Consider the following 24,470-nt stretch of genomic DNA (forward strand, 5'->3'; position numbering starts at 1 on the left):
ACCAAGGGGGATTTTAGAAAGTGTTCTAAACAAAGTGGGTAGAGATAATAAAGTGCAAGCATGGACACTAATTCCCTCCAATTCACGTAGGATGCTTGCCATAACGGAATTGAAGTAAGAGCTCAGAACTCAGTCATACAAGCCAGTAATAACTCTTGTGTGATTTTACATTATATTTTTGTATGTATTTTACTTATATGCCACTTTGAAAATATTATACCAAACATGAAATAAAGTTCTTATGTATTTATATGTTAGGTTTATCATACGGTGCATGTTTACAACCTTATAGGTTGGTCTTGGTACTTCATTAATTTGAAGATGTTAATAAAGTTGATCCATTACTTTTACTGATATTGTACTTTTTGACCATTTTTTTGAGCAATGCACACTCTGGCTTTTTGAGAGTCCTGAGCCCTACAACTGTTTACCCATTATGCAAGTAAAAAGTACACAGCTATGCCGAGCAAAATATACATCAAAGTGAGATTTGCAAAACCTGCTGTAATATTGCAGTAGTAAACATGTTTAGTATAAGAAGCCAACTGACCATACACATTATTTTTTGAAGAGCCAACAATCTAAAACAGAATTTACCAAATAGGTGTCTGCTGTGGAGTCTGCTGTTGGAAGCTGCAAATACCAATTTTATTATTAGTGGCACCAAAAATGTCACAGTTGTAAGTACTAGTAATAGTAGAAGACCTTACTACGATCAAACCTTTATCAGCTTTCATATAGTTGAAAGGAGAGTCAATTGGGGAGAGGGGGAACACTTATGCAAATACTAACAGTAAGAATGTGAGTGGCAACAGCAACACTATTTCTGGTTTTCATGCTACTGCCAATAGCCACAGGATAGTTGTACTTCCTGAAAATGAAGTTGAAGTGTTTGCTTATTTCACTTGTTCATCTAGTCCCAGGAGGATATTGCATCTGAGAGTGATATATTCTTGAGACAGGCTTCTGTGTGTTCCTCCTCCTCCTCTAATATTGTAACACATTTACTACAGGGCCTTTCTGGACTGTCGACCATGTCTCCTTTGTCTTCTTTACTGACACAGAACCATAGTAATCACGTGGCACCTGCTGAGCAAACTATTTCTTCTAGTCAGTACAGTCTTCATACTCTTTTTGATGAGCTGTATGAGAACAGTCAGCATTGTTTGCAAGTAGAAAAGGAAAACATGACTGATGGTGCTGGGGTTGTGGTACTACACTGGTAGATGTCCTGATAAGGAAACTAGGGGGAAATCTGGAGCTGAAAATTCTGAGGTTATGCAGTAATCCTATGGCTTTGATGAGTCAAAAAAAAGCAGGGAAGATGATGACATTGCCAATGATGAATCTTTTGCAGATAGGACGTGGTAACTGGCTCAGGCTGATAAGGTGACGTCAGAAGAAGAGGGAGGTGGCAGTGATGGTAGTAACAATTCCAGCCAATGAACAGCCCAAACATTCAAAAAGCCTGCCTGGGGCAGGCCTAGGTAAAGTTCAAAGTGTGGGTGCGGTGGCACTGGTGGTGGGACTGAATTCTGTTGCTGCTGGTATTGCCTGAGGCAGCTACACACAGTCATCTTTCTTGTAGGCATTTTTTTCTACATTGCCAAACAATAAATCCATGGCAATGTGCAAGCCATGGCTTTGCAGGAACAAATGTAGGAAAGACATCGCATACTCACAAGAAAAGGTATCACCAACTTATTTAGCAAAATAAACTTGGCAGTGGTACTGGCTGCAGAATTGAGCAAGAGCTCCCTGTGATCTTCCTTGTAGGCTGCCACATCTAGACCTCTAGCACATGGTAGTCATTATAAACATCACCAACTGTTTCACCCAGTTTTGGACAGAAACAATTGATCCTCTAAGATCATTGCTTATGTCTTTCCTCCTTGGCATTGTGTTAACACACACCTGAATATTACAGACCCATTAGCCAAAACTTCTTAAAGAGGTGGGCGTGCTTGCTTTTAATTAATTAATCAGGGCATTTGATTAGGAGAACCGGGCTGCTACCTACCCTCTTAATTCCTATGGAAGTAGTAAGAGTGTACTTCGTTATTTTGCGCACTGCTTCTTCATTTTGACCTAGTTTTTCTGAAATATTGACACAATGTAATTTTCATATTTTGTTGTTCATGTGCAGTTGGAGTTCCCTAATTTTAAGACTTTTAAGGGCAAGATGTCTTTATTATGTAGCCACACATAAAACTATAGAATTCAAATTGTCCTTTGATTTTTATGGTTTTGTACTTTGTTTTTCTCATGACTCATGATTAGAGATGAGCTAACAGTAAAATATTTGATATTCGTTTCGAATAGCCCCTCAATATTCAACTATTCGAACGAATATCGAACCCCATTATAGTCTATGGGGAAAAAATGCTCGTTTCAGGGGATCCCCCTCTTCGACTCAGGAGGGTCACCAAGTCCACTATGACACCCCAGGAAATGATGCCAACACCCTGGAATGCAACTGGGACAGCAGGGGAAGCATGCCTGGGGGCATCTAACATGCCCAAGTCACTGTATTACGTCGGGATCCCGGTCAGCTTGCGATATGTGGAAGCTGACTTTTTCCCATACAAGTGCATTGACCAGTGTTGATTGGCCGAATGCCATACAGAGTACAACATTCGGCCAATCAACGCTGGTTCTGCCGGAGACTCATCTGTGAGGAGGTGGCGTCTAAGATCGGACCAGAATGGAGACTGCTGTGGACCGATCTTAGACTCCGCCTCCTCCGGCAGAACCAGCGTTGATTGGCCGAATGCTGTACTCTGTATGGCATTCGGCCAATCAATACTGGTCAATGCATTCCTATGCCGAGATGTAGCAGTGCTGGCCATGCGCTCAGCTCGACTGCATCTCCGGTGTAGTGGTGCTGGCCGTGCACTCAGCTTGGCTGTATCTCCGGTGTAGCTGAGCTGAGCGCACAGCCAGCACTGCTACATCTCGGCATAGGTTGCATTGACCAGCATTGATTGGCCGAATGCCATACAGAGTACAGCATTCAGCCAATCAACACTGGTTTTGCCGGAGGAGGCGGAGTCTAAGATCGGTCCACAGCAGTCTCCATTCTGGTCCGAGCTTAGACTCTGCCTCCTCACAGATGAGCCTCCGGCAGAACAAGCGTTGATTGGCTGAATGCTGTACTATGTATGGCATTCAGCCAATCAACGCTGGTCAATGAATTCCTATGGGAAAAAGTCAGCTCCCGCATATCACAAGCTGACAGGTATCCCGACCAGATAGAGCCCCAAAGAGCTGGGTGAGTGACATTCCTACCTAAATAAAGGTTATTCCTAGCTAATCCTGCCTATAAATCTATCCCTGTCTCACAGTCACATAGTTCACAATCTCATATTAACCGAATGTTAAATCCACTATTCGTATAAATTGGAGGTCACCTGATTTAGCCAGCCAATTACTTTTTGAGATTTTTTTTCGATGCCTCCGTTGTTGTAGTTCCTGACCCACCTCCCCTGCGCAGTTATTGGTGCAAAAAAAGCGCCAGGGAAGGTGGTAGGGGATATGAATTTTTACTGCGTTTGCCTCGTGGTATTCGATTGGAATCGAATACCTCGAACGGCCTGATATTCGATCGAATATCTATTCGATCGAACAGTGTTTGTTCATCTCTACTCATGATCTTTCTATTTATGGCTATATTTTGACATTATATCAGCATTACTCTATGAGATTTCTGAAGACATTTGGTGAGTGAAATAAGATAATTTCATTACCAGAACAAGCGCATTAATTTCATATGAAATCTGTTGAACACTTGTGTCTTGGGTAAGTAACATGATCATATCTGAATTAATCCTGGTAATCTAGTGCATAAAGAGATAAAATAAGCATTCTTTATGAGAGATTTGTGGTGATGTTAAGGAGGGTTATCTTAATATGTGGCTGGATATAGATGTAAGATGTATTATATGACAGTTGATTATACTCACGTTGATGTTTTCAGACTTGTATTGAAATCAGTGTTTTCAGTAACATGTTGACCTCAGCAATGAACTCCTTAATATTTTCTGCCTGAATTATCACTCAGTCTTGTGCACGTTAACCTGCTGTAACATATGTTAATCTCCACACAGCAGTCACACTGTGAAAGCTCATTATTGGGGTTAAAATGTAGGCCATAGCGCCTAAAAGAAAAGCCTGATACCACTAACCAGACGTTCTGATTATAAGATCCATGTAACAAGTTAATTAGAAATTCATTGGTAGGACGCGGGCAAATGTGATGCTTAAGTGGGTGCCACATGGCAAGTCCTACTTAAACAATGAATAGCCCTTTTTGTCTTTACTTGAGAAAAAGATGACTTTATATTGATTTTTTTTTTCTTTTATTAAAGCTGGTTAAAACAGGATATCATGTAACTAGATAAAAGGGATGCTTGATTTCACTAGATATATCGACCCAGTGAATCCTGGAGAAACTTAGTTCAGGAATCTAGAAATTTAGGTCAGACACATTTTATGTGGGAACGTTTGAGTTTAGGGAAGAAATATGAAATATCTTGTGTTATGTTACAGAGAAGCTGCATGACATATATTTTTTATTTCATCTAACTCTTTTTTTAAAGTAGATTGTGAGCCCCATATAGGGATCACAATGTACATTTTTTTTCTCCTATTAGTATGTCATTGTAGAGCGGGAGGAAATCCACACAAACACGGGGAAAACTTACAAACTCCTTGCAGATGTTGTCCTGGCAAGATTCAAACTCAGAACTCCAGCGCTACAAGGCTGCAGTGATAACCTCTGAGCCACCACATTGCCCCGTTTCATCTAACTCTTTTATGCTGTCTTTGGCACTGTCATTCAGGCTATGCATTTCATGCTATGCAGTTAATATTTCCCAAAATTTTATGTTACCATGCACTTTTGGTGAACAGGTCTATGCCAAAAGGGTGTCTTCTTGGCAAATGCTTAAAGAGTAACTAATAGAGATGAGTGAGTAGTACTCGATTGAGTAGGTATTCGATCGAATATTACGGTATTCGAAATACTCGTACTCGATCGAATACCACTCGCTATTTGAATGTAAAAGTTCGATGCAGAACCAGCATTGATTAGCCGAATGCTATACAGTCGGCCAATCAACACTGGTTCTTCTTCTACCTTTAGAAGTCTTCTCCGTGCAGCTTCCCCGCGGCATCTTCCGGCTCTGAATTCACTTTGCCAGGCATCGAGCCTGGGCAGAGCCGACTGCGCATGTCCGCTTCTAGTGCGAGCATACGCAGTCGGCTCTGCCCAGGCCCGATGCCTGGCAGAGTGAATGAAGAGCCGGAAGATGCCGCGAGGACGCTGCAAGGAGAAGACTGCACAGAGGATCCAGCCCGACCCTCACTCGTGGACTTGGTAAGTATAATTTGATCGAATGTTGCCTACCCCTGAAACGAGCATTTTCCCCCATAGACTATAATAGGGTTCGATATTCAATTCGAGCAGTCGAATATTGAGGGGCTACTCGAAGCGAATATCGAACCTCGAACATTTTACTGTTCACTCATCTCTAGTAACTAAACGTTTTTATTTTTATAAATATATAGTGTAGGGGAATATACCAAATGCAATTTATAATATAGTTTGTAATTTGTAATATAGTTTATTAAAGGAAAATAATTACTAAATTTAGTAGTTTACTAAAGTCTATCAGAGTGGAAGGAAGAAGAAGAGGCGACCTCAAAGCAGAAAGACATCTGCACTATAGAGAGACAGTTCTATTTCACTGTGCAACTGGGTTATCAGGAATTACTGACAAAATGACTCTATTCTAGATAGCCTCCTATCTCTGTTTTTCTCCTTTTCCTTCACTCCCTTTTCTCTCCATAGACTCTTTTTTTCTAAACACATCTGCTTGTGTGCAGAGTAAGGGCTGAAATCTCTCAGAGAAGCAAAGACAGGAATAATACGTTTAATTTATTTATTTTGTCCTATATACTTGATGTTATAATTGGAATTGATCTAAGGTAGTGAAGAAAGTTAGTGTTATGTTGGAATGGCTGACCCAGTCTGGTCCATGCCGAATGTGTCTACTCGTAAAATGCCTTATAGTATTAAGACAACTTCACCTTGTGATTTTAATTGAGATATTTATATTTTGTAAGGAAATAAAAAAGAAATAATAAAATAAATACTTAATGACACATGAACGTTTCTTTAGTGAAGTATATTGTAAAGTTTATTTCCTTTGCCTGCACCATAGATTTATGAAGAAATAAATGTATGTTTACTCACACATGGTCAGTGGTCACGTCACCTGAAAACATGTGCAACTTTATAGGCTTAGAATTCCTCTTAGCCATACAGTAGTATTGTTCAAACGTGTATGTCAAATATAGCGTGCAGAGTAAACTTACAATGCAGTGTGAACACATTACATTTTTTATCACTTTATATATTTTAACTGGGAATTTCAGAACAATATGAATTCCTTGAAGGGATTTTCCCATCTGGGTAGGTTATGTCATAACCACAGGTAAGATAGTGCATGTACGTCTGTATTCATTTTAGTGGGAATGCTGAAGGTAGCTGAGTAGTGTAGTTCGGCTATCTTCCAAACTCCCATTGTAATGAATGAAGAGATTAGATGCCCGACCCTAGTGCTCTGTTCACCTGATAGTTCAGACCCTTATTCATTGTAAAATATTTCTAATTATAGTAATATGCAAAATGTAGTGTCCTAGGGTCTTACTAATAATAAATAATTTTAGTGTTTATCAGTATACCATGATAAAAAAAAACAGTATGTTTTATAGATGTTCCGACAAATGATAAATCTGAAAGTTTTCATAACAATGACACAACAGACCATATTTATTAATACTGTCAAATTTTGCACTGTCTCAAACTACATATCACCTTCATAGTTTTAGATATATTTATGAATCTGTTGTGTGGACCTTCATGTAGAGTGTTTCTTAAGCTGGGACCTCACACTGCAAAAACCGTGGTGTTTTATAGTACCTGCAAAGTGGATAGGATTCTGACTAATTCCATCCACACATTGCAGAAAAATATCCACAACGAAAAAGCTGCGTTTTCAAAACTCTGGCATTTCTGACAATTGCACTATGCCAATTATACCTGGCACTGAAACACTGGCACTTTCTGTGTAAGTATAATAGAAGCAGAAAGTCCACATAGGAAAATGCTATGGACCTTCTGTGAAAAGCGCAGCGGAAAAAACTGCAATTGGACCTTAGCCTAAATCTCCAAAATTCTGATTCTGAATACCGTCTGACTAAAAGTGCTGAGCTTCACTGTGAGACAAATATTTGCCTCATGCAGTATATATATATATATATATATATATATATATATATATAGTATATTTATCTGTTTTAGGCCCAAATCGCATAGACAAAAAAAATGCAAAGTGCATTTAAAGAAGAAATACCGTATTTTTCGGACTATAAGACGCACTTTTTTTCCTCCCAATATGGGAGGAAAATGTGTGTGCGTCTTATAGTCCGAATGCAGCGTGCGCAGCGTCTGTGTCCCGTCTGTGCGAATGAAAAGAAGAGCAGCACGGTGCCTGCCTGCTCTGCCCCTCCTTCCCTGTCTGTGTCGCGTGTTTGCAGGAGCGAGATCTGAGAGGCAGGGAAGTAGGGGCGGGCCAGACAGGTGAAGGAAGCGTGGTTTCAAGCTTGCAGAGAAAACCACGCCTCCTTCTCCCGTCTGGCCCGCCCCTCCTTCACTGCCTCTCAGATCTGGCTCCGGCAATGAAACCACACAGACAGGGAAGGAGGGGCGGGCCAAACGGGAGGAGGAGGCGTGGTTTTCTCGGCAAGCTTGAAACCACGCCTCCTTCACCCGTCTGGCCCGCCCCTACTTCCCTGCCTGTGTGGCTTCATTGCAGAAGCAAGATCTGAGAGGCAGTGAAGGAGGGACGAGCCAGACAGGTGAAAGAGGTGTGTTTTCAAGTTTGCTTAGAAAAGCACACCTCCTTCACCCGTCTGGCCCGCCCCTTTTTCTCTTCTTACATAGCTTCACTGCAGGGTGTCTCTTTCCATCCATGGATGAGATTAGATAGAATAGATAGATAGACAGACAGACAGACAGACAGACAGACAGACAGACAGATAGATAGATAGATAGATAGATAGATAGATAGATAGATAGGAGATAGATAGGATAGATTAGATAGATAGATATGTTCAAATCACCCCCATAGCCCTACAATACATATAAAACAAAAACATTACTGTGAAACACATACACATTTGGTATCCCTGTGTCCGAAAGCCCCCGGTTCTATTTACATTGGTGAAATATTATATTATTAGGTTATTAAATATTTCACCAATTTTTTTTCCTTAAAATTTTTTTTTTCCCTATTTTCCTCCTCTAAAACCTTATGGTCCGGTGCGTCTTATAGTCCGAAAAATACGGTATTTTGTGTCTTGATCAAAAACTCTATCATTTTTGTCATAGAATAAGCAGACACAAACCATCTTGCTTGCTGAGGAGACAAACATGTGGCACACAACATAATTTTATTGGCGTAAATTCATTACGTTTGCGCCATTTTAAACTTGACATACTAAAATCTATGCCATATTTGTTCTTTTGTGTTCCATAAATGTGCTGTAAAGTGAGACACCTTAAAGCCTTGCCCACCATAGGGCACATTTTTCAAAAGCGTTGAGTTTTTTCTGGCACACATTGTATGAAATATGTTGTGCACCATAAATCGTACAAATAAAACGTCGGATATCTATTGATAATAGTGTCACAATATTGTCAGTCATGGCTGATTAAGTAATGAGTTTGATGTATGTTAAATTGGAATAAAAATAACATTGCATTCTTTGTTATTAGAGATGAGCGAACACTAAAATGTTCGAGGTTCGAAATTCGATTCGAACAGCCGCTCACTGTTCGAGTGTTCGAATGGGTTTCGAACCCCATTATAGTCTATGGGGAACATAAACTCGTTAAGGGGGAAACCCAAATTCGTGTCTGGAGGGTCACCAAGTCCACTATGACACCCCAGGAAATGATACCAACACCCTGGAATGACACTGGGACAGCAGGGGAAGCATGTCTGGGGGCATAAAAGTCACTTTATTTCATGGAAATCCCTGTCAGTTTGCGATTTTCGCAAGCTAACTTTTCCCCATAGAAATGCATTGGCCAGTGCTGATTGGCCAGAGTACGGAACTCGACCAATCAGCGCTGGCTCTGCTGGAGGAGGCGGAGTCTAAGATCGCTCCACACCAGTCTCCATTCAGGTCCGACCTTAGACTCCGCCTCCTCCGGCAGAGCCAGCGCTGATTGGCCGAAGGCTGGCCAATGCATTCCTATGCGAATGCAGAGACTTAGCAGTGCTGAGTCAGTTTTGCTCAACTACACATCTGATGCACACTCGGCACTGCTACATCAGATGTAGCAATCTGATGTAGCAGAGCCGAGGGTGCACTAGAACCCCTGTGCAAACTCAGTTCACGCTAATAGAATGCATTGGCCAGCGCTGATTGGCCAATGCATTCTATTAGCCCGATGAAGTAGAGCTGAATGTGTGTGCTAAGCACACACATTCAGCTCTACTTCATCGGGCTAATAGAATGCATTGGCCAGCGCTGATTGGCCAGAGTACGGAACTCGACCAATCAGCGCTGGCTCTGCTGGAGGAGGCGGAGTCTAAGGTCGGACCTGAATGGAGACTGGTGTGGAGCGATCTTAGACTCCGCCTCCTCCAGCAGAGCCAGCGCTGATTGGCCGAATTCCGTACTCTGGCCAATCAGCACTGGCTAATGCATTGTATTGGCGTGATGAAGCAGTGCTGAATGTGTGTGCTTAGCACACACATTCAGCTCTACTTCATCGGGCTAATAGAATGCATTGGCCAATCAGCGCTGGCCAATGCATTCTATTAGCTTGATGAAGCAGAGTGTGCACAAGGGTTCAAGCGCACCCTCGGCTCTGATGTAGCAGAGCCGAGGGTGCACAAGGGTTCAAGCGCACCCTCGGCTCTGCTACATCAGCCTCCGCCTCCTCCAGCAGAGCCAGCGCTGATTGGTCGAGTTCCGTACTCTGGCCAATCAGCGCTGGCCAATGCATCCCTATGGGAAAAAGTTTATCTCACAAAAATCACAATTACACACCCGATAGAGCCCCAAAAAGTTATTTTTAATAACATTCCCCCCTAAATAAAGGTTATCCCTAGCTATCCCTGCCTGTACAGCTATCCCTGTCTCATAGTCACAAAGTTCACATTCTCATATGACCCGGATTTGAAATCCACTATTCGTCTAAAATGGAGGTCACCTGATTTCGGCAGCCAATGACTTTTTCCAATTTTTTTCAATGCCCCCGGTGTCGTAGTTCCTGTCCCACCTCCCCTGCGCTGTTATTGGTGCAAAAAAGGCGCCAGGGAAGGTGGGAGGGGAATCGAATTTTGGCGCACTTTACCACGCGGTGTTCGATTCGATTCGAACATGGCGAACACCCTGATATCCGATCGAACATGTGTTCGATAGAACACTGTTCGCTCATCTCTATTTGTTATGTATGATATGGGGAGTATCTGGGTACTAGCTAATACTGTCATTTATAGTTCTTCATTGATCTTCCTTGCAGTTGTATATTTGCAATGCACCTGCAAGTATGAAGAAAAGAGGCAGATAAAAGCTAGGGTATAGTTTTCCTTTGCGTTCCACTAGGGTGAGTCACAGCATGTGTGACAGTGAGAACGATGCGGTGGCTTCTTACAGATGATGGGGTCATTTAAGGTCTTGCAGTTCAATTACATGAATATTATCATCCACATGTACAGTAAATCTCTGAGGGAGATGGTTAGTAAAAGTTACTGTGATAGTCACATATGAGAATCTTTCATAGTGCAATGGTGCATAAATGTCACTGGCAATACATAGATAAAATAAATAAAATACATAGTATGAAAATAAAAAGTATATGTGTCATGTGGGGCATAACACTAAATGTAGAAAACTGTCTGGCCTGCTCTACAGATTCATTGTTAGTAACATTTATAAACAGATTATTATAATGATGACATGCTTAAAGGGTAAGTATTGTTTATTTTGTGCTATTATATTGGGGATTGTTGGTGAACATTTATGTAATACTTAATTAACCTATCTAACTTCTTTTACTAGAAAACAGGTTATAAAGTTTCCACTAGCAATGCTTTAAGCATTGCCAGGGAGAGTCTGCCCCACACACCCAAACTCAATCCAGTGGGCTTAATTAGCTAAAAAGAAAACAACTGTCTAAGGGTAAGTTCACACAGAGTTTTTTGGCCAGGATTTTGAGGCCGTATCCACCTCAAAATTCTGACCAAAAAGACAGCTCCCATTGAAATCAATGGAAGCCGGTCAGTTCTTTTTTCCGGGAGCCGGTTTGTTCCGGCTCCCGGAAAAAAAAACAAGATGCTCATACTTCAGGCCGTTTCGCCTCGCAATTCAAATCCGCCTGAAGAATGAGCATGTCCATTCTTTTTTCCGGGAGCCGTTTGTTGATTTCAATGGGAGCCTTCTTTTTGGTCAGGATTTTGAGGTGGATACAGCCTCAAAATCCTGACCAAAAAACCCAGTGTGAACTTACCCTTAGCCCTCATTCACATCTGCGTTTGGATTCCGTTCGGGGGAGTCCGCATGAGGAACCCCCCGAATGGAATACCAAACGCAATTGCATGCGCTGGTGTAGTAAAAGCACACAGATCCCATAGACTATAATGGGGTCCATGTACTTGCGGACAGGAAAGTGCGGGCAAGCACACAGACCCCATTATAGTCTATGGGGTCCGTGTACTTTTACAGCACAGCGTTTTCAATTGCGTTTGGCATCCCGTTCGGGGGGGGTCCTCATGCGGACTCCTCCAGACGGAATACCAACGCAGATGTGAACAGGGCATAACATGTCTAACTGTCAAAGGTATTAAGTGTTTTAGGCTGAGGCCCAACATTGTGGAAATGCACCTTTTTGTTGCAGATTTCACTGTATTTTTTTTTTAGCCAAAGCCAGGATTAGCTTGATAAGAGGGGGGAAGTATAAGTACTTCCTATATATTTTATGCACACATTCTTGGCTTTGGCTGAAAAAAATGCAGCAAAATCTGGAAAAATAGAGTTGCGTTTCTGGAATGTGAGGGCTCAGCCTAAAACACTTTTTAGACATTTTTATGACTCGTACGAAAAAGAGTGTGGCCTATTAGTCTATGTTCACTTGAACATAGACTAAGTTGTGACACTGTGTCCCAAAACTGTGCCAAAACTTTGGCGCAGTGCTCTGACCTATATTAAGCCAAATAATAGGAGGTGTAAGGTTAGGCTGGACAGTTTAATAATACATCAGTTTTGTCAAAAAGCATTAGTCACTTTAATAAGTTTAAGTCTATCTATTCTAACTTTTAGACAGTAGTTGCTTCAAACGGCTGTACCTTCAGTTTCATACCACCTATGGTTTTGATGTCATATAAAGGCATTCTCAGATTTCATACCCTACCAATTTTGCAGTACTAGCTATGAAATACTTGGACATATCACTAGTTAAACACACCGCCAGGAATGTGATATTTATATGCAACATGAATTGCTGCTGATAAAGTTCAAATTCTCCACTTTACTATTACGTAATACTGTGATCTTGTTAGATTCTATGATACCAGAACCACTTTGCTAAGTGGTATAAAACCAGAGATACAGCCATTTTACTTGATAATCCACCTTTGGAAAATGCTACAGCTCTACATACTGGCAATACAAATGAATATGACTGTGATTAACAACAGGGATTCCTTGGAAACCTGCCATGGGGGCATGATACTCTTGTTGGGAAGATGACCACATGTCTTCATGCAACATTGTCTGTCTCCTTAGGATTTTTTTTGTCTTTAAGTAAAGGCCCATGCACACGACCGGCTAGTACCCATTCATTTCTATCGGCCCATGCACACAATCATGATTTCTATGGATCTTGTATGGACTGACAGTCCATGCCACAAAACTCAGGACAGGTCCTTTCCCTATCTGATTTTATGGGCGTGCTCGCTGGCCCCAATGAATGAACTTACAAAGTTGATATTTGTTTTCTGATTTTCCTTGCTTTGTTGTCCAAGACATCCATAATGCACATGTTTTTCATTGGTCCTTCCTGAACACCCCTCTTCTCGTTCAGCAGTTATAGTGAACAATGTATAACAATACATATTGCTATGCTGGGCAATTTTTACTGTCTGTCTGTAGTAGTTTGCTCACTTTCTGTAATACTTATAGAATCTGCAGGTCTATGGCAATGGCTTTCATTAGAGAACTGTGGGATGATAGATTTTTGTTTTCATTATATTGTGGATCCAAACAACATTTATCTTTTCTATGACATAGTTGTGCACATATTTCATTACAGGGTCAATCTCATGACAATTGCATATGACTAGGATATGCCACCAATGTCTGATTATTGGGCATGTATATGCCGGGACCCTTGACATTCACATTAACTTGACTTTCTCCAGATGCATATATTCAACAGCCAACCATGTGGCAGGTACAAGTTAGAAAAGAAAAGAAAAGATGATTTCCAAAATTATTTGGCAACCTCTTTGAGGCATATTTCCTCTAGAAACTCAAAATTCAAGTGTTATAGTAGTTATTAGAGATGAGCGAACACTAAAATGTTCGAGGTTCGAAATTCGATTCGAACAGCCGCTCACTGTTCGAGTGTTCGAATGGGTTTCGAACCCCATTATAGTCTATGGGGAACATAAACTCGTTAAGGGGGAAACCCAAATTCGTGTCTGGAGGGTCACCAAGTCCACTATGACACCCCAGGAAATGATACCAACACCCTGGAATGACACTGGGACAGCAGGGGAAGCATGTCTGGGGGCATAAAAGTCACTTTATTTCATGGAAATCCCTGTCAGTTTGCGATTTTCGCAAGCTAACTTTTCCCCATAGAAATGCATTGGCCAGTGCTGATTGGCCAGAGTACGGAACTCGACCAATCAGCGCTGGCTCTGCTGGAGGAGGCGGAGTCTAAGATAGCTCCACACCAGTCTCCATTCAGGTCCGACCTTAGACTCCGCCTCCTCCGGCAGAGCCAGCGCTGATTGGCCGAAGGCTGGCCAATGCATTCCTATGCGAATGCAGACTTAGCAGTGCTGAGTCAGTTTTGCTCAACTACACATCTGATGCACACTCGGCACTGCTACATCAGATGTAGCAATCTGATGTAGCAGAGCCGAGGGTGCACTAGAACCCCTGTGCAAACTCAGTTCACGCTAATAGAATGCATTGGCCAGCGCTGATTGGCCAATGCATTCTATTAGCCCGATGAAGTAGAGCTGAATGTGTGTGCTAAGCACACACATTCAGCACTGCTTCATCAAGCCAATACAATGCATTAGCCAGTGCTGATTGGCCAGAGTACGGAACTCGGCCAATCAGCGCTGGCTCTGCTGGAGGAGGCGGAGTCTAAGGTCGCTCCACACCAGTCTCCATTCAGGTCCGACCTTAGACTCCGCCTCCTCCGGCAGAGCCAGCGCTGATTGGCCGAAGGCTGGCCAATGCATTCCTATGCGAATGCAGACTTAGCAGTGCTGAGTCAGTTTTGCTCAACTACACATCTGATGCACACTCGGCACTGCTACATCAGATGTAGCAATCTGATGTAGCAGAGCCGAGGGTGCACTAGAACCCCTGTGCAAACTCAGTTCACGCTAATAGAATGCATTGGCCAGCGCTGATTGGCCAATGCATTCTATTAGCCCGATGAAGTAGAGCTGAATGTGTGTGCTAAGCACACACATTCAGCACTGCTTCATCAAGCCAATACAATGCATTAGCCAGTGCTGATTGGCCAGAGTACGGAACTCGGCCAATCAGCGCTGGCTCTGCTGGAGGAGGCGGAGTCTAAGGTCGCTCCACACCAGTCTCCATTCAGGTCCGACCTTAGACTCCGCCTCCTCCGGCAGAGCCAGCGCTGATTGGCCGAAGGCTGGCCAATGCATTCCTATGCGAATGCAGACTTAGCAGTGCTGAGTCAGTTTTGCTCAACTACACATCTGATGCACACTCGGCACTGCTACATCAGATGTAGCAATCTGATGTAGCAGAGCCGAGGGTGCACTAGAACCCCTGTGCAAACTCAGTTCACGCTAATAGAATGCATTGGCCAGCGCTGATTGGCCGAATTCCGTACTCTGGCCAATCAGTGCTGGCCAATGCATTCTATTAGCTTGATGAAGCAGAGTGTGCACAAGGGTTCAAGCGCACCCTCGGCTCTGATGTAGCAGAGCCGAGGCTGCACAAGGGTTCAAGCGCACCCTCGGCTCTGATGTAGGAGAGCCGAGGGTGCACTTGAACCCTTGTGCACCCTCAGCTCTGCTACATCAGAGCCGAGGGTGCGCTTGAACCCTTGTGCACACTCTGCTTCATCAAGCTAATAGAATGCATTGGCCAGCGCTGATTGGCCAATGTATTCTATTAGCCTGATGAAGTAGAGCTGAATGTGTGTGCTAAGCACACACATTCAGCTCTACTTCATCGGGCTAATAGAATGCATTGGCCAGCGCTGATTGGCCAGAGTACGGAACTCGACCAATCAGCGCTGGCTCTGCTGGAGGAGGCGGAGTCTAAGATCGCTCCACACCAGTCTCCATTCAGGTCCGACCTTAGACTCCGCCTCCTCCAGCAGAGCCAGCGCTGATTGGCCGAATTCCGTACTCTGGCCAATCAGCACTGGCTAATGCATTGTATTGGCTTGATGAAGCAGTGCTGAATGTGTGTGCTTAGCACACACATTCAGCTCTACTTCATCGGGCTAATAGAATGCATTGGCCAATCAGCGCTGGCCAATGCATTCTATTAGCGTGAACTGAGTTTGCACAGGGGTTCTAGTGCACCCTCGGCTCTGCTACATCAGATTGCTACATCTGATGTAGCAGTGCCGAGTGTGCATCAGATGTGTAGTTGAGCAAAACTGACTCAGCACTGCTAAGTCTCTGCATTCGCATAGGAATGCATTGGCCAGCCTTCGGCCAATCAGCGCTGGCTCTGCCGGAGGAGGCGGAGTCTAAGGTCGGACCTGAATGGAGACTGGTGTGGAGCGATCTTAGACTCCGCCTCCTCCAGCAGAGCCAGCGCTGATTGGTCGAGTTCCGTACTCTGGCCAATCAGCGCTGGCCAATGCATTCTATTAGCCCGATGAAGTAGAGCTGAATGTGTGTGCTTAGCACACACATTCAGCTCTACTTCATCAGGCTAATAGAATACATTGGCCAATCAGCGCTGGCCAATGCATTCTATTAGCTTGATGAAGCAGAGTGTGCACAAGGGTTCAAGCGCACCCTCGGCTCTGATGTAGCAGAGCTGAGGGTGCACAAGGGTTCAAGTGCACCCTCGGCTCTCCTACATCAGAGCCGAGGGTGCGCTTGAACCCTTGTGCAGCCTCGGCTCTGCTACATCAGAGCCGAGGGTGCGCTTGAACCCTTGTGCACACTCTGCTTCATCAAGCTAATAGAATGCATTGGCCAGCACTGATTGGCCAGAGTACGGAATTCGGCCAATCAGCGCTGGCCAATGCATCCCTATGGGAAAAAGTTTATCTCACAAAAATCACAATTACACACCCGATAGAGCCCCAAAAAGTTATTTTTAATAACATTCCCCCCTAAATAAAGGTTATCCCTTGCTATCCCTGCCTGTACAGCTATCCCTGTCTCATAGTCACAAAGTTCACATTCTCATATGACCCGGATTTGAAATCCACTATTCGTCTAAAATGGAGGTCACCTGATTTCGGCAGCCAATGACTTTTTCCAATTTTTTTCAATGCCCCCAGTGTCGTAGTTCCTGTCCCACCTCCCCTGCGCTGTTATTGGTGCAAAAAAGGCGCCAGGGAAGGTGGGAGGGGAATCGAATTTTGGCGCACTTTACCACGTGGTGTTCGATTCGATTCGAACATTGCGAACACCCTGATATCCGATCGAACATGTGTTCGATAGAACACTGTTCGCTCATCTCTAGTAGTTATATAATGTGATTATAAAATAACTGTCTGCTAATTTCTGCAGTAGTGTAAAAGTCTGTTGCATTTAAAAAAACTTTTGGCGTACTAGTAGCTGTTATTAAATTCACTTTTGAGCCAACAACATAAGATATTTGGCTGGAGATAAACCCACGCAGTCCACTTCCCCAAGTACTGCAACATGGCCTCAGGGTAGACATCTCTAGGGACCTGCATGAGTCTGTTAACTATTGGGTAAAAATAGGCCTACCAACTATGTGAGAAGGAGGTTTAAAGGGGTTGCCCAGAAATTGGACAAATCACAGGCGATATAACATTAAAAAAATAATTATACTCACCTGCCCGCGGCGCACCAGTGACATCACCGATTCGTCTCTAGCTACTGCTGAGGCCACCAATTGGCTTCAGCGGTCACTTGGGGCACAGGGATTGCTGGGATCAAGGGACGAAGCAAGACCGAACAGGCTGTGGCGGTGGACACTGGAGCACTGGGAACATTTGAGTAGTTTTTTTTTTTTTTATGTTACACCTGCCCCGGATTCCTCGAGAGTTTGCCTAATTCTTGGGCAACCCCTTTCAAATGGAGCTCTTATAGGATGGCAACCGCCTTTAAATATTTCATCTGAGATGTGAAATACGGTGATGTTATATATAAGCATTTACATTTTTCTCTATTTCACATTCAAAGAGTACTGGCTGTAAGTGTCATCTTTAGTGGTACATATGGAGATTTCTCGATATACGCAGTAACCAGTATGCAGAGTGTATCTTGCAAGTACCAGTAACTTTCCCATTACTACAATAGACTGTTTTGAACACTTGTCAGAAAAGAAAAATTATTTCAAGGAAAATTAGTATGAAGAAGAGAAGACAAAATACTTGTCTATCATTCCCTTTCCATATCATATACCTAGTAGACAGTTCCAGATATAAATTTCAAGACTATATGTACTCTGTCCAGAAGCATCCTTCCTGTTATTAACATATAGCATGAAAGGCAAAACAATTTAATAAAAAATTATGAATACAAAAAATATGAATTAATAAGATATACTGACTCCTCCTGTTATAATGTCTTGTAGAACATTACATTATACCATATTTAGACAACTCTGCTAATAAGATATCATTCCTAAGACATTACAGAACTACCAGAAGTATTATGTAATACGACTATCATACCTGACTCTGCATTTTAGAGCTTCTTACAAAACCCGCCTTATCGACCATTATTTGTCTCCATATAACATGCTATTGTACGGTAATATAAGATACTGGTCAGGTTAATAAAACGATGACTGTAATTAATTTATCCAAGGAGGTAGCAGACAATTCTTATTATTTTACTTTTAAACTGAGATATATTACACCTTTTCAGGATTAATCGCATGAACAAGTTGGGCTATTTCTGTGTATATATTTCAAACATATAAATATATATATCTATATCTATCTATCTATCTATCTATCTATCTATCTATCTATCTATCTCTCTCTCAAAATAACATAAATAATGAAAAATATAATTTCTGTCATATCTATATATTAATTTATTTCTATTAATACACAATTACAAATAAATCTAATTAGCATATGAAATACTATTATTTTGTAATTCTTTCAACTTCGTAACCGCTGATAGTCTTGTAAACAGCCACAAAATTGAGAAATATTTAGATTCAGTCTATATTAAATTCAAAGTATTGCACAGTATCTTATATCATTCATTTCCCTATACTTAAACTTTACACAGGGTAAGGTTAGCATGCTCTGTGCATATACCTTAAACTAAGTGAATATCCGCCCCAAGATAAAGGTTACACTGTTTTATACAGAGTTGAACCACTGTAAGAGTATCTACAGATATTGAAAATAGCTTCTATAACTATAGAAAGATACTATCATTGTTATACCAAGAAGATAAACCATTATAATATATTATTCCTTTCAATGCTGAACATATAACTTTGCTTTTTGGCTAGATGAATTCAAACGTGTAAAGAACATAAACTACACTTCAATATCTTGATAATATCAGTATTTATCAATGTAATATATTTGCATTCGCTATGGTATTTTTATAACTTTGCAGCAGATTAACAGTGTTCAAAAATGTTGCAAAAAAGGCATAAAAGTGAATAAAACTTAAACAATAATACACAGTACATTTTTGTATTAGTAATGTTTGGGAAGTACATACAGGAAAGCAATTTAAAGTTCACGTATAAAAGTAAAATATCTCAAATCCAAATTTTAATAAAAACAAACCTCCTTGAACGTCCAGAAACAGCCATCTTTATTTCACATGGTTGGCATACAGCATGTAAACAAACAACAAGCACATGACCCAAACTGCAAGCATTCGCTAGAGTATAACACACATATCACACAACTACCATGGCACAGACATGTTTTTACAATGTACTAATACAAATTATTAACATCACTAGTAAGCAAGCTAAAGCCCTGCAAAGTGACAATTTTACAGTATTCAGACAAATGAAGCTACTAACCCAAACTCAGATATCCAACTCACTTATCAATATCAGTTCAAGCCAGGTAAATAAGACTAGAAAAATCATCATGAAAAACCTAAAGAATGAAATACATGAGAATGAAGAAGCTTCTGAGGATCCTTACCACAACCACCCACCTTAAAAATTAAACTATAAATTAATTTTTTCAACATCCTTTGCTGAGTTGAGCAAGAAGAGATCAACCATAATGAGAAAACTGCTTTCTGTCCAGACAGTGCAACCCACTGTCCACAGTTTCCTACCCCAGTAAGCCAAGATGAAAGTGCCTTTTGTCTGCAAACTGTACTAATTGTAAAAAGATACTCTGTGCAGTAAGCATAATAATTATCCAAGAAAAAAACAAGCAAAGGCAATCAAGAGCGGAATGAAAAGAATAAAAACACTGGCAGACAAAGCAACCCAAGAATGAAATTAATATTCATAATGGAATGTCACTCAGAAGTTCCCTCATTCAGGGCATCGTTGTGGCATACAAGAGGCCATTGTCTCCTTAGAAGAAAATCAGAATCTGAAGAGAAGAGCAAAAAAATCTCATGTAGCAGTGGTGAGAGGAAAACAGGCTTTTCTTGTGTCAGACACTTGTTACTGGTTCTACTCTTCCCAGCTAAGAAAACTTCTGCCCTGCTTTTCTTTACCGGCAAAATTACATTTGGTTTGAAGATCCACCCTCCCTATCACAGCTGCTATAATATGAGCAAAAAAAGCCACGCTCTAGCAAACAATGAGAGGGAAAAGGATGGAATATGCATAGCCTCATTAAGTAAATTTAATTATGCCAGGCGGAATATTAATCGCTGGTTGCTCCAATTAGTCTATTCACTGTAAGGAAGGAGGACTTCAAATTAGAGAGAAGTGCAGGGGACAGGCGCATACTGATGAGGAGGCTGCTCTCAATGTGACACAATGCATTTTTTTTTAATAATTATTAGCAGGAAAACAGAATAAAGAAACAGATTGCTCAGTTTTAAGATAACTCAAGAACAATTAGTCAACAGGGATGTGATGACATAGCTGCCTGTGACTCTATCCAGTGCTGCACTCACACACGACCCAGCCTGGCGTGCTCAATAAAATTAGCATTTTTTTCCCTCTGTTCTTTTAGAAAAAAAAGAAGAACTCACTGCATTTTTTTTTTTCCAAGGAGGGCCAAAGCAGCATCAACAATAGAGAAAAGAAATCCTATCTAAGCCAGTGATATAGACTGTACATAGTCGCTGAACTTGAGCTGACAGTGAACTTCATAACACGTGCATTACAACAATGAAGGAGGAGTTCACCGGGAGAAAAAAAACTTACGGAAGAAGAAAAAAACGTTATCTTGCCAACTTACCATCCACCAGGTCCTGGCTGACATGTCATAACATAGTTGCCATTTTATAGAGCTGTCCGAAGCTTTCCCAGCCATTACGCTGTCAGCAACCTTCATCAGATGCAGCTCAATGGGGAGATAAGACACCTAATCAAGAAACCATCAGCAGTGGCTTGCTAGGCTACATGTAGGCCAATCCTTATCAGGCTGCATCATGGGAAAAGCTCCTTTATTAGCAAGAACTCCAACCTCTGATATAACGGCAAGGACCAGCTTTTTTTTTCTTTCCTTGACTGAAGGGATTGGTGAAACTATCATGTGCCTGTGTGTATCATATGCACCAAGAATTAAGTAACTTGTAAGTGGGCGTCTTACTAATTTGCCTGCCTATGTGGACTAAACTTTATTTGCATTCCCATCTGTTGAATATTGTTTGACGTGGTTCATGGCCCGCAAAGAGAAGATAAAGAGGGGGAAAACAGAAGGGAGAGGGAAGGGTTTAATTCTGTGGGATATAATTGTTCAGCATCAATACCTCCCACCCCCACCTAGACATAACTGTTCTATTATCACTACAATGGGCTTGGCTAAGATGTCACTGATACACACACTCACGGACACACAGGTAGTGACTGCGACCAGACTCAGTCTTGCCAAAGGCACTAAACCTCCTCTGTATAGTGTGGCCATATGGAAACAATTTAACCGTTTGTTAACAATTTAACTCATTTGTGATCTGTCCTGCAAAATCTATAAAGAATATGCTTTGACTGATACAGTGTAACTTATGTATAGAACAGAATTCCTACTTTGAATTATGCTTACATAGGTGAATATAAAATAGCATGCAAACAGAATCATTATGCGGTTTATGTGAACTTGTTCCCCATCAGGCAAGAAATTTACAGCTGAAATATTTTTGGAAAATAAATGTATTTGTACTGGATATTCAGTATAGTGTGTCATTTTAAGTCCTATCTATCTATCTATCTATCTATCTATCTATCTATCTATCTATCTATCTATCTATCTATCATCTATCTATCTATCTATCTATCTATCTATCTATCTCCTATCATCTATCTAGATATCTATCTAGATATCTATCTATCTATCTATCTATCTATCTATCTATCTGTCTCTCAATATACACACACTATTTTATAGGTAAATTATATAGATTCATACATGTATATGGATACAGACATGTGACTGCAGAAGGTAACTTAAGCTCTGTACAAAAGTGACTGGATCACAATTAATTCAAATTAATAGCGGTTGTATTTCAGAGACAGTCAGTGCTGTATTATTACTAATAGAAATTTTTACATCCTCAGAGCCCGGATAGCTCAGTCAGTAGAGCATCAGAAATTTTTACATCCATGTTATATTGTGATCAAGTCTAGATTTTTTTGGCAGAAAAGTAAAATGTTTGCTAACAATGGTACTACATTGAAATATATATTACAGAAGGAATGACTGAAGTGGAGTGAGTACTCACAGCATCCATTACATTGTATTGAAATAAACATGTAAAATATCGATGTACAGGATTTGTTATATTATTTTTAAACAAACTACATGTGAAATATTGAATTTACCCACATTAACCTCTTGTGACCTTAGGGAAAGTAAGAGTTTTTCACTTTGTACATTCATAGGAGGAAAAAATAAAAAAAATTACCACTACTGTAAAAAAAACAACTACACATGAACACCACTTGGAAATCTAGAAGAAACAGAAATGACACCCAGTACGCGGTTACCTAAGCTATCAGAATCACATATTGAAAAGACCCCAGAGTATAATAATTGTTCATGGGTAGTCCACAATGGGGCATAATATTGGGTGAAAGGGCCTAATAGTGTGTGTAGGAGCCACTATGGGGCATAATAGTGTGTGCAGGGGCCACTATAGAGCTTGGGTCGGGAGGCCCCATGTCAAATGTACGACTTGGGGCCCAGCCATTCCTAGTTATGCCACTGCTTGATCGTTTGCCAATGAATATGGCCATGAATGCAGAAACTTTCTATGGTTCCTGCCATGACTTGTAAAGTGCTACGGAATATGTTGGTGCTATATAAAGTTTTTTATTATTATTTATATTATGACTTACTTATTGTGAGCACATTATAAGGCAGATACATCGCATGCATGAGAAGATAATCTGGCCACAATATGGAAATCATAGCTGGGTTTCAGACCTTTTAAAGTTACTGCATTCATAGTTGAACCGATCAAGACAACTCACTACCACCACTGACATGATTAGTGAAAGTATTGAAGCTCTGCAAAAATTTTCTTATTTCTATTTGCAAAAAGGTCTATTTTTTAGTTGTCTACAAATTTAAATATGTTTATGGTTGTGGGAACACCCCTTAAATACTATAACAGATAAGGCCTTATTCAGACATATTAAACTCTAGCCATATTGTACCTGTATTCACTCAGATCCTTGTAGTTTTAACAGAACCACAGTGTGTCTTAAATTATTCAGCAGTGTGTGTTGGGGGGGAGGAATATATCCTGAATATGGACAGTTTAACATCTCTAGTCTTTTGACACTTATGACCAATGTTTAGAATAGGATATCAATATCGGAACAGTGGGAATCTGACACCAAGCAAAACCACTGAGCAGTTGATATTAGCAGGGACAGCTCCCATAAAAACATAGTGGATGGAGCAGGAAGCATAGGCTCTACCTACTATACAGTAGTCATATCAAGTTAAACTCAGCTCCCACTTAAGCAAATCAGAGCTGAACTTCAGTAACCTCAGATTCTGCCTCTGAACAGGTGATTGGTGGGGGTGCCACGTGTCTGACACCCACCAATACGATACCAATTATCTATCCTAAGGATAGGTCAACAATAAGTCTACAACTCCTGTGCATAGGTGATATGTGTTAGGACAGTGTGGCAGATATGGCCAAGGGGTTGGGTCGCAGCCCGTTCCTCTATTGTAACACACTTTCACCACCTCCTTGTTGCTGGCACTCCAGTACAGCAGGGGTTAAGTCCTTGCAGTCAGGTAGGCATGGTTGTTCACCTGACTGACAAGGGAGTTGACCTGTGAGCGCCCAGCTTGGGCAGCTGGGCTGGCTGCTTGGGTCCACCCTTCCCCTATTTAATGAGGCAGGTGAGTCAGCCCGCTGTCCTAGCCTCAATTCAGAATAACGTACGTGGCGTGACAGCTGCTTGTTTGACTGGTCAGATGTCCCCGCAGCAACTTTGTGTTTATGTGTGCATGGTTCCAGTGCTGTTGCTTTATAGTTGGCCTTAGTTAGAATATCCCCTTTAGATAGAATCACACCATTAGTTGGTTGGGCAGCAAGATGCCTTGTGTGTTTGATTAGCACTTGCAGCACACACAGTTATACGGTCTCAGTCTAGCTCAGAAGTTCTGACTAGACTTCCTATTTCTTTTGCGGCTGCTCTGAGCTGCAGAGGCTGTCTCTCTGCTGCTAACAGAGTTTACCCAGATGGTGGTGTAGTCCGACAGTGACACTAACTGCTGGGCTTAGTTCACACCAGGGTAGCTCTGCGACTCAGAGCCCAGTTGGGCACTGCAGGATATTATTATTAAGTTTTTTTTCTTAATTATCCTG

At 41.5% G+C, this 24,470-nt stretch overlaps 1 protein-coding gene across 3 annotated transcripts in view; it reads right to left on the minus strand.

Moving 5' to 3' along the window:
* The window catches only part of NFIB (nuclear factor I B), a 354,487-nt gene extending 333,480 nt beyond the window's left edge, over positions 1 to 21,007 (minus strand). For all 3 annotated transcript variants that reach the window (XM_075279439.1, XM_075279467.1, XM_075279417.1), the window contains exon 1: positions 20,882 to 21,007. In XM_075279439.1, the coding sequence (XP_075135540.1) occupies positions 20,882 to 20,977 (96 nt within the window). In that variant the 5' untranslated portion in view covers positions 20,978 to 21,007. The remainder of the gene's footprint in view (positions 1 to 20,881) is intronic.
* Positions 21,008 to 24,470: the final 3,463 nt, after the last annotated feature.

Source organism: Leptodactylus fuscus, chromosome 1, assembly GCF_031893055.1.
Source record: "Leptodactylus fuscus isolate aLepFus1 chromosome 1, aLepFus1.hap2, whole genome shotgun sequence".
In the NCBI taxonomy this organism is placed as follows: domain Eukaryota; kingdom Metazoa; phylum Chordata; class Amphibia; order Anura; family Leptodactylidae; genus Leptodactylus; species Leptodactylus fuscus.